The sequence below is a fragment of the Schistocerca cancellata genome, chromosome 7, assembly GCF_023864275.1.
Source record: "Schistocerca cancellata isolate TAMUIC-IGC-003103 chromosome 7, iqSchCanc2.1, whole genome shotgun sequence".
Classification (NCBI taxonomy): domain Eukaryota; kingdom Metazoa; phylum Arthropoda; class Insecta; order Orthoptera; family Acrididae; genus Schistocerca; species Schistocerca cancellata.
The window spans coordinates 176873415-176885530 of NC_064632.1; the positions used below are offsets into that span (position 1 = coordinate 176873415).

Genomic DNA, 12116 nt, shown 5'->3' on the forward strand with positions numbered 1-12116 from the left:
GGATTATTTTTATTGATCACTTTGTGGATGGTGAAACCTTAAGTCGTCTGCACCAAATTGACGAAAAAATAGTTGAGAAAAAAATAAGCATCTTATCAGAACATGTAAATACAAAAGGCTGTTTGCTTTGCTTACTTTCACTCTATTGTTTCATGTAATACTAGCTTTAGGAACAGCTGTGTATATTCGCAGAAACACAAAATATTATTGGAAGCAGATACGTTGTGCTCTCTCTCTCTCTCTCTCTCTCTCTCTCTCTCTCTCTCTCTCTCTCGGTAAGAACCTGTCTTGTAAGCAAAAGAAACTATCAGGGACAGTATGTGATAACTAAGGAGTGGTGATTTATCGCTGCATTGTTATAGTGGTTAGTACCAACATAAGTGCTTTACTTCTATTCAACATAATCTATTTACACAGGTGTGCATATGCAGCAGTGCTCCAGATGTTCCACAGTTGTGGCTGGGGCATACATCTGGACGAATACAAGTTTTGAGATTTCGGTTGGAGGGATCTCTCGAATTCCGTCCCGAGCCGTCTGTGTTGCTGGGGCACACAGCAGCACTGGCTGATATTGTACTCTGTCGCAGCTTCTCAGTAGCTGTTTCCGCTGGCTACGATGGAAGTGCCATTATATGGGACCTTAACAGGTAATTAGCATTAGACAGATATTATTAACATTTCAAATAATATAATGTTAAAAGTGCAAGTGTGGATTCCTTGCACAGTGCAGGAAACGTAAGCCATTTCCATATATAATCCTAGATAGAGTACCAGCAGCATAAAAGACAAGGTGAACTTTCGCAATGAACCAGTCCTTGGCATGCTCACAAATATTTTTGCCATTTGTTAGCGTGATAAAATATTTTCAGTTTATGGAATGCTTCAGTTGTGTGTCCAACATTTTGGAAAATATGTGCTTCCACAGTGTTCTGGACTGCCCGCAAATTGGTACAGTTAATAAATGAGAAGAGTTTATCCGAAGGTGTCAACTAATGTAGCTCAGTCAAATGTCAGTTCCATACTAATAAGTTTAGATTCGCCCCTAGTTTCTCTCTGTAGTCTCTCTGAGCTTGTGCCGAGACGCATATAGAGGGGAGTTTTCAGTGTAGGGGGTGTTACAGAAATTAGATAATGTGTTTTTATTCTCTGTCTGGATATACTACGTGATGAACATTTGTTGCAGTTTGGTAGTGGACTGCCGACTCAAGTAAGGTGTCTGGATTCATGTCAGAGACCTGTACCCACCACAACCAACACTACATCATAAACCCTCCCATAATCTAGTCCACCTGCTGAAGCAGTGCTAAGAACTGATAACAAACTTAATTTTCCAGTGATGAATCAGACAAATGTAATTCAATTCAAACTCTGTCAGTTTTTCCCCAAATTCCATATCATAGTTGGTAACATGTTAAACCAGTAGTTTGTCTCTCAGTAATATTGAAAATTCCAGCTATATTGTTGAAACAGGGTCAGAAGTACATATCAGAAACAGAAAAAAATTGTCAGAGAAACTGTAGCCAAAGTTGATTTTGGTGGGTATATACAAAGACTAGCCCTTAAATGTTTGCATTCTTTCAGCTTGTCATACGTGAGGTCTGTGGCGGTCAGTGAACCCGTGAAGCTGGCCACAGTGAGCAGAACGCTGGGCGACATTCTGCTTGTGACAGACTCGGAGCTGCTGCTGTTCTCCGTGAATGCTGCGCCTGCAGGCAGGGCATCACCACCCTCGCTGACCACAGCCGTCTGCTTCTCTGGTGCACCGGAGGGGATTTCCATAAATGCTGTCGCGTCGGGTCATGCAGATGGAGTTATAAGGTTAGATTTCAGTGATGTTTCTTTTCACTTATGATATTAAATGCTTTTTAGATATTTAAGAATTTGTAAAAATAAAAATACCATTGCCTAGTTGTTGCCTTAATGAGGCATGACTCCCATTACAACAGAAAGACACACATAAAAGTAAATAATTGCACTACTCCTAACAGTATAAATGTTCAGAACTGAAAAGAGGAAAGGTGGGCACATGTGAAGTCTACATCTACATCTACATCTACACTCTACAAGCCACCTTGTGGTGTGTGGTGGAGGGCGCCTTAAGTACCAATTTCACTTACCTCTTTTCCTATTCGTGCGAATGGTTCAAAGGAAGAACAATTGCTGTGAAGCCTCTGTGTGTGTCTGAATGTCCCTAATCTTATCTTTGTGCTTTTGCGTGTGTGTGTGTGTGTGTGTGTGTGTGTGTGTGTGTGTGTGAGAGAGAGAGAGAGAGAGAGAGAGAGAGAGAGAGAGAGAGAGATATTTACATAGGGTGAAGCAGTACATTGGTTGACTCTTCCAGAACCATATCCTCTCAGAACGTAGTACTAGTCCAACGAGTGTTTTGTGAGCTGCCTCCTTTGTCAGTGGACTACATTTATTGAGGATTTTCCCCTCTGTCTGGCATCTGCCTTACCCATGCTTAATATTATGTGGTTTTTCCACTTCAAATTGCTGTGCATGTATACTTCTAGATATTTTATGGAAATAACAGCTTCCTGTGATTCTTGTGCAGTTGTGTAATCATACAGTAATGGGTCTTTCTGTCTATGTACACACAATACTTTACATGTATATTATGAAAATTAATGGTCCTGTAACACACATCTGCGTCAAACCAAAAGCCACTTTTATGAATCGAATGTCTTCTGGAAGTCAAGGAACATGGCATCTACTTGTGCATCTGTATCTACCGCTTTCTGGGTATCGTGGATGACCAGAGCAAGCTGGCTTTCCTACAGTCACTAGTTTTGGAACCAATGTAAATTTCTGCAGAACATTTTTCTGGTCTCCAGAAATGTCATAATATACAAGCACAAAACATGTACCAAAATTTTAAAACAGATCAAATTAAGAGATATAGGCCTATAGTTCTGAGTTCTGTGCATCTGTTCAACAACCCTTCTTGAAAATGGGAAAGACCTGTGCCTCTTTTTCCCCAATCGTTAGGACTGCTTTGCTCCTCCAGAGGCCCACAGTATACTGCTACTAGAAAAGTATCTGTCATTTTCTCATTATTGCGATGTTGGTTTTTTTTAGGGACTGCAGTGTGATCTTCTGTGAAACTATTTTGGAAAAAGACCTTTAGTATTTTATTTTGGCCTTCTGTTTGTCATGTTCTGTTTTAATGTCATAATGATAACAGTTTTCTGTTTTAATGTCAGTATGATAACAGTGTGTCTGGGAGGTCATTTCAATCAATTTACTGATTTAACATAAGACCAAAAGTCTTGAGATTTTCTGTCAAGACGTTAGATACAATTTTATTTCCGAGGTTTTTCAATGCTTCATGCGTGGTCCTCCTTATGCTAGCTTTGATTTGGTTTCATTTTTGTTTGCTTGTGAGACTTTGGCTCTGTTGTTTAAATTTGCTGTGAAGCTCTCTTTGGTTTCTCAGTAGCTTTTGAACATAATTGTCAAATGACTGCAGGTCTTGCTTGGCACATACTTGTCTAAAGCATACTGTGCAATGCTCTTCAACTTTGTGCATTGATGCTCTCAACATTGTCAGTGCTGGAGATGAAGTTTTTATAGTGTCCAGTCAGGTAAACTGAAATCTGTTTCTTGTTGCTCTTGCTAAACAGAAAGAGATCTTCCTACTTTTCTTCATATTCCTAGTTACAGCCATATTCAGTCATGCTGTAATGGTCTTATGATCATGGGTCCCCTGTTCTAAGCTAACTGAGTTGAAGTTCTGGTCTCTTTGTCACCAGTAGGTCTAAAGGCACATGTCCACTAACAAGTAAACTTCCTCAAGTGCTTGCAGAAGCAACTTCTGTGTTATTTGATTTGAAAACCTCCACAGCAAGTCGACTTCAACAAGTTCTGTGTACTTGCAGAAGTAGCTTCCGCAAGTTAGTGGAAACATTTTCTCACATCTTGCTGCAAGCGGTAGCTGAACTTGCCAGTTGCTGAAAGATTTTCCCTAATTTGCAGAAGTTTTGTGTGTTCAATATTGGTATGACAGTGTCAGTGTTGAAAAGGAGACTGGCACAAAGACAGATGATACAAGTCAACAAATGTATTACAGAAAACCATAAACATGTATACAGGGTGTATACGACCCGGGACAACTGGGAGATCCGGGAAAAACCCAGGAATTTTTCCATCCGGGAGAAAACTGGGAAAAACCCGGGAGTTGTTTAGAATTCCGGGAATTTTTGATTGTTTTAGCTCTCAGTTAAATTTTTGTGATTTTGACTGGTAAGAGCCAAAATAACAAAGGGTATTATTGTATCCCGCTACTGCAGAATGATACTGCAGCAACTAAACATGAACGGGAGAAAAAAAAAAAAAAAGAAAATAAGACTTAAGTTGCAAAGGAAATGTGCCATATACAACAACAAAACAGTGCTCATACAAGCGTCTGCCAATAGTAAAGTGTGTCAAAGGCTTTAGGAACACTATGCAATGCTTTATAACAACAAGCTGCCTCCGATGAGCGTGACTTGACAACTGTCTAAATTAGATTCGTTGGAGCAGTTGCGGGCGGGTTCTTGCGCATGCGCAGTTGAGTCGCGTATGAGTAGTACCTTCTCCCGCTTCTGGTTACGGAAGTGGGGCTGGGCTACTTAATATTGCTCCGGTTCGGAAATATTGTAGATCCGGGGCTGATGCACAGAGCAGTCCAAGTTGTGGTGGGGAGGTGGGCCTCCACGTGACCTGTGTTTACGTTCAGTGATTTTGTTGTTTCCTCATAGTTTATTGCTCTCACGTTAAATGATAACAAAACGGATTTTTGTGGCCGAGAGCTATCAAATGAATTAAAATACGTTTGCATAATTACTGCAGGCTAAAATATGTTAATAGTTTCAGATTTTATTTGCATCTTTGACAGTCAAGCATTAATTGCCTTACAGAACAATGAAGTTATTTTCGCTGGTTTGCTAAAGAGATTTGGCTTTTATTAATCCTTTCTGCTGAGGCAGTCAATTTATTTGAAACGAAATGTTTAATTTCACACTATTGGCTGGTTTCAACTGTTCACTGCATTTCAAGTGCACGTATGGTATTATGCTATAATAAAGAACCAAACATGAGTATTGGTACTCCAAGAAAATTTATATACGGATGAGCATTTTAAGCAGAATTACGCACGTTAGTATGGTTCGCGAAATCCCGACACTCTTGAAGTATCCTTCGATGTCTTGTTTCTTTTATGACATAATGTAAGATCTTTTAATGTTTTACTCGTACAAGCATATGGGCTTCCTGCGTCATCGTAGCTGCTCAAGCGTGGTGACGCCAGTTATCTAGTGCTTTCTTACAACTTCTGAAACGAACCTATTTCTAACAGGTCGTGGGAATATATTGCAAATGGTGGTTTGAAAAGCGTTACATTCATAGCAAATTTCCTTTTACGCAAGATGAATTATTTGCGAGAATGTATGATGAATTTCTTAAATCAAAAGCGTTTGACTCTCATTTAAAAATCAACTCTTTGAGGACAACCATTTAGAAGTGTTTCGAGCCCAGAAGATGAGACATTTGCGTCGTTGCTAAAAATTTTACTGGCACATTTGTGTGTGTATCTTAAAGTGCAACACGCGCAAGAAAGATCAACATTATATGTGGAAGCTTAGCTTCTCTTCCAACTTCTTAATCTTCGAGACCAATATTATATGTGAATGCTAAGTATATTAATTTCAGCCAGTAACTTTTCTTATTTGTGTATTCGCGCTACTTAAGAGTGATCTTGCTATTGGCTAACTTCATCATGTGTCCTATTGCCATCATCAGCTGGCGAGATCACGTGAATGAGCTATGACGCTTACAAAAGCGCATCGCAGTTTCAATTTCAAAGCTTCGGAAAGTGACATGCGTTATTTGGTGGAATTCAAATCTATACCTTCGTAATACGAAAACATGCGGCGTACATGTTGCTGCACATCAAAGGTCTTTCAAAACGTATTTTTCCCCCTGAGTTTCGCTTTCTAAAGTGCCAGGAAATTCTACGTCAGTATATAAACCCATAAACATTCAAAGGATTGACGACTTTTACAGTGCCGAGGAAGGGTATACTGTCACTTAACACGGAAAGAGTGTATTTTCATCTGGGAGAAAGTGCATTTTTATCTGGGAAATCTGGGAATTTTTTTTCCTTATCCACGTATACACCCTGGTATACTCGGCTACTATCAGCCAAGGAAGTGTGACAAAATTTACCGATTACTTTGTCCCACCAGAAGGGAAAGTAGATTGGCAGTAGGCGTGTCTTTAAGTTTTAGCTGATTTTTAATCTTAATGTAAACATAAATGCATTACATTTACAAGTTTGCAAAAATTGAAGTGTAGTTGAAGGTTGAAATGGTGAGCTAGCATTTAGTATTTTTATATCCTGTTTTGAATGCATTGCATGTGTGATACAAGTAATAAATACTGTTTGCACAAGTCAAAAAATAATTAAAATATGATCTCTTGTGGTAACACAGCTTGTAGTATTTTTGTATCCTGGTTTCGAATATTTTTTTGTACAATAGACCAGAGATTTTTGAAAACTATGTATGACATTCTCATGAAATTTTTAATCTGAGTGAAGTCCTCTGATTTTAATTCTTTCAATAGTGTTCCTTGGTCTGCTGCTCGTGGTCTTGCAGTAGCGTTCTCGCTTCCTGAACACGGGGTCCCAGGTTTGATTCCCGTCAGGGTCAGGGATTTTCACCTGCCCCGAGATGACTGGGTGTTGTTGTGTCATCTTCATCATCATCATCATTCATCCCCATTATGGTCGGAGGAAAGCAACAGCAAACCACCTCCATTTAGAACCTTGTCTTGTACGGCAGTGCGGGTCTCCCGCATCGTTCCTCTATGCTCTGTCAAGAAGGATGGGACTTCATTTCCAGTGTTTCTTGATAAATATGTACACCTCTGTATCTATTTCTTCATCCAGACATTTCTTTTGACATTTTTTTCCCTTAAATTTTTGATTCTCATTGTTATTTTTTTTTTCAACAGTAATAATGTAACTATGTTGACAGCTGCCCTGGTTTTTAGCATGACACTATGAACATCCACTTGTCACTTTCATGATGCATCTCTTGTGTATATACACTCCTGGAAATGGAAAAAAGAACACATTGACACCGGTGTGTCAGACCCACCATACTTGCTCCGGACACTGCGAGAGGGCTGTACAAGCAATGATCACACGCACGGCACAGCGGACACACCAGGAACCGCAGTGTTGGCCGTCGAATGGCGCTAGCTGCGCAGCATTTGTGCACCGCCGCCGTCAGTGTCAGCCAGTTTGCCGTGGCATACGGAGCTCCATCGCAGTCTTTAACACTGGTAGCATGCTGCGACAGCGTGGACGTGAACCGTATGTGCAGTTGACGGACTTTGAGCGAGGGCGTATAGTGGGCATGCGGGAGGCCGGGTGGACGTACCGCCGAATTGCTCAACACGTGGGGCGTGAGGTCTCCACAGTACATCGATGTTGTCGCCAGTGGTCGGAGGAAGGTGCACGTGCCCGTCGACCTGGGACCGGACCACAGCGACGCACAGATGCACGAAAAGACCGTAGGATCCTACGCAGTGCCGTAGGGGACCGCACCGCCACTTCCCAGCAAATTAGGGACACTGTTGCTCCTGGGGTATCGGCGAGGACCATTCGCAACCGTCTCCATGAAGCTGGGCTATGGTCCCGCACACCGTTAGGCCGTCTTCCGCTCACGCCCCAACATCGTGCAGCCCGCCTCCAGTGGTGTCGCAACAGGCGTGAATGGAGGGACGAATGGAGACGTGTCGTCTTCAGCGATGAGAGTCGCTTCTGCCTTGGTGCCAATGATGGTCGTATGCGTGTTTGGCGCCGTGCAGGTGAGCGCCACAATCAGGACTGCATACGACCGAGGCACACAGGGCCAACACCCGGCATCATGGTGTGGGGAGCGATCTGCTACACTGGCCGTACACCACTGGTGATCGTCGAGGGGACACTGAATAGTGCACGGTACATCCAAACCGTCATCGAACCCATCGTTCTACCATTCCTAGACCGGCAAGGGAACTTGCTGTTCCAACAGGACAATGCACGTCCGCATGTATCCCGTGCCACCCAACGTGCTCTAGAAGGTGTAAGTCAACTACCCTGGCCAGCAAGATCTCCGGATCTGTCCCCCATTGAGCATGTTTGGGACTGGATGAAGCGTCATCTCACGCGGTCTGCACGTCCAGCACGAATGCTGGTCCAACTGAGGCGCCAGGTGGATATGGCATGGCAAGCCGTTCCACAGGACTACATCCAGCATCTCTACGATCGTCTCCATGGGAGAATAGCAGCCTGCATTGCTGCGAAAGGTGGATATACACTGTACTAGTGCCGACATTGTGCATGCTCTGTTGCCTGTGTCTATGTGCCTGTGGTTCTGTCAGTGTGATCATGTGATGTATCTGACCCCAGGAATGTGTCAATAAAGTTTCCCCTTCCTGGGACAATGAATTCACGGTGTTCTTATTTCAATTTCTAGGAGTGTACTTCTGCAAGCACTTGCAGCAAGTTGCTGAAATTAACTTGCCCAAGTGACTTGCAGAAGTTACTTGCTTATGGACATGTGCATTAAGACATTATCTTCACAAGTTGTTTCCCTAATTTTTGGATAAAACACCTTGAAAAATTTTACACAGTTCCCCTTCCTATTACTGGCTCTAAGCACTTAGTCTACCAGTGTATAGGTGATGAGTTGAAATCTCCACCTAAAGTTATAACATTACCAAGAAATTCACATGAAATATTCTCCAAGTTTCCCATCAAATGTTCTGCCACTACTGATGCCGAGACAGGGGGTCTAAAAAAGCATCCGAAGGGCACATGTGATCGATCACCTTTAACACTTAGCTGCACACAAATTATTTCACAGTCATAGTGTACTAACCTCACAAGACATTATTGTATTTTTAATGCTGTAAACATGCCTCTACCACCAGCATTCAACCTATCTTTGTGGTATGCATGATATACATTTCATTAAAGTTTAAAATTTCATTGCTATTAACACCTGGTTTCATCCAGCTTTCTGTTCCTAATCAAAACTAGTTCTAAACCTTTCCAGAGTTGCTTCTGACATTAACTAATAGTGTATTAACATTTTCTTTCTCTTATCTCCTATGACAGACAGATGCTACCCTGTATGAGAGTGTAATACATCTTATTGAGCCTGTGAGGGATTTCCCTCTCCTAAAAAATCCACATGTGCATGTCACATGTACTTCTGCTATCCTAGTAGTCACATCATGTGTGTCATTCACACCTGACCTGTTAAGGGAGTCCTATATTTCTCCACCCATTAGCAACTCTGTGTAAGGCGAACACCACACCAAAATCTCCAGTCCCAGGCAGGTGGGATCGAATAACATTCACAATAGTGAATTACATGACCGAAATAAATGTTAGACACTGAATGAGTCAGAGATGTTAATGATGGTGCATATGACTACAAAGATGTTAAGTATAGGAATACAAGTGATATATTTTCACAGAGTAGTAGTTGTATAGAAGTTTTCCAGGGACTGGAGATTTTGAGGTGGTGTTGGCCTTATAAAGACTGGTGTGTAAACCTTTTAGTATTTAGGAAAAGACATAATAATTTGAAAAACTATTCAGTCAGATTTTGCTGATTTAGATTAGTTACATGTTGCAACAGTGCCGTAATTAGGTTTGCATAGCATGTCGTGGGTTAATAAAAGGTAAAAGTAAAAATTTCGTATCCTTATGTTGGGAATAACCCAAATATGAGTATAGAAGCCGTCTTGAACCTCATAATCATCTTCGATAATTTATGAAAATTATTAATCAATGCCTTACCTAATTGTTGAAGAGTGTCATTTGGTCCAGAAAAATTAGAGCAACAAAAATACAGTGTCAAACTTTGGAATCTAACAGGCATAATGGCACATAAATCCATAAGTTCATTATTCTTAGGAAAACTGAAGTAGATTGCCATAAAGAATGTATTCAGGGTTTTATAATGAGTGGTGCCATTCCTCCCAGAACTAATGATTAACTCGTTCAAATATCTTCTTACATATTGTAGTAATGTTTCAATCATCATTTATTCTTCATTAAAGTGGTTTCCAACAAAACTAAATATATCATTGCAACCAGTGGATCAAAAATTATCGTATAAATAATGGATCTTAATGAATTATGATTTGAATAGTATTTCGGCATATATAGTTACGTTATACACAATGTGTATAATTAACTTCATATGCAAGTTAAAAAGAGAGATTTAGTAATTTTAAGAGGCTTAGAATAATAGCAGATGGAGAGGCTCCAACTTGTTAAGTTTCAGTATTTTATTTTGTTGCAAGTCTGCATTTGCTGATATGCTGGCAAATTTGCCTTCACTTTTATCTTAATGCTAGTTTGATGTATTTGTGCCTGTGTCAGTGGAAATGAATGATATTGAGAAAGCATAGATAAGATTTTAATGAGGGCGGTTTACCTTTTTAAACATTAATTTTACTTCTCTTAACCTCATTGATTTCAAAACATTTTAGTAATGACACTGTGCTGTCAATCATGCCATAACCATTCAGTGACATCAATAATATATTTAATGGAAAGTAATTATTGTTTTGTTTTTCAGATTATGGAGCTCTTGGGACCTCTCACCACTGAAGGAGATATCCTGCAATGCATTATTGTCACAGCCCATAATAAGGTAGGTGTGTCTTGCATCCCAGAATATCCATTTATCATAACCACACAGTTGTTAATAAATGAAAGCTGTTGAGCTGCATGTACCAGATGACACAAGAAAACTTTCAAATTTATAGTGTGTTTTTCTGCAAATACATTAAGCTCAACAGAGGAGAAAAAAGTATTAGCTTAGTAGAAAGTATCAGATTTATTACAAAAATTTTTCGAAAGTTCATGTTTCAGAACCTAATAGCAATTCATCCAATGAAAAAGGTTATGTATTGATGAATATTGGCTGTATAGGGGTTTCATGAGAATGCCAAAATGTACAGTTTGAAATTAAACTACAAACAAATAATGGAGAGCAATGCGAAAGAAAGAAAAGGTATAAAAGGAAATTACAAAAAATTATAAAAGAAGATGGGAAGGGGTAGCTAGCATTCAAGCTCTTAGTAGGAGGGACATAATTGCATACGATCAATTGTACAGGTAATCAAGATTTGTTGATTTATGCATTATGAAACAAGTATGTGCAGATCAAGTCTATGCATTCTAATGACAGGCTTAAATGCTATAATCCAACATCCCTCTGATATACATTGATATACAGTTTCTTTCAATTGTACTGTTTTTCATTAGTGTCCATACTTTGTCTTCTTATACTGCTTTCTGCTTTGTCTCCATTTTGTTTGTTACAATTTATATAGACATTTGAAGCAGAAGGTGTAGTGATCACAGTATGAATTGCAATTGTATATACTTCCCATATTCTGATAAAATTATGACGTACTATTCCTGCAGTTTGGAATGCCTTAACATCACCCTACAAATCATTATGCCTCAAATTAATGATCTCTCAGTATCTCACCCAATGTAGTTCCTGCATTTTAACTTAAATATTGTCTTTCTTTTCCAGTATTACATACTCACATGATGCGCAGCACATGTACGCATCTGGTGCCAACGGTATTGTTGTTATCTGGGAAGGCATGTCGAGCAAAGGCCCAAGTCATATGCCAAAATTTCTTGATCTTACATCACTGTGAAATGGCTCTACTTGCAGTTATATCTACTATTTCCAGTTGATGAGATTCATTATAATTATTGTACAATATTTTACTAATGTGTTTGTGAGTTGTGTAGATCCAGTGAAGAGGTGTACTGTGTAATGTCAAATGTTTTATGTGGTACTGATAATTCAGAATCTCTCTAGCATGATATTCAGAATCTCCCTAGCAGAAAGATTATTTTTTTATACTCTTACTGTTGTGAATGTTAAGATAGTTTAATAATAATCTGTTTCATATTGCATTTCTACTTCATTAATTGAGATATAGTACAAAAATGTAAATTTAGATTACGCCTTTTGTGATAATTATTCATCTATATTTTGCGTGTTATTTTAGTTTTCAGTATAGTATCCAAAATAATTTTTCAT

General features: G+C 39.7%; 1 protein-coding gene across 1 annotated transcript in view; it reads left to right on the forward strand.

Moving 5' to 3' along the window:
- The window catches only part of LOC126092690 (lysosomal-trafficking regulator), a 393980-nt gene extending 382156 nt beyond the window's left edge, over nt 1–11824 (forward strand). The window contains exons 36-39 of the mRNA XM_049908413.1: nt 418–647; nt 1582–1818; nt 10626–10700; nt 11595–11824. Coding sequence (XP_049764370.1) covers nt 418–647; nt 1582–1818; nt 10626–10700; nt 11595–11724 — 672 coding nt within the window. The 3' untranslated portion in view covers nt 11725–11824. The remainder of the gene's footprint in view (nt 1–417; nt 648–1581; nt 1819–10625; nt 10701–11594) is intronic.
- Nucleotides 11825–12116: the final 292 nt, after the last annotated feature.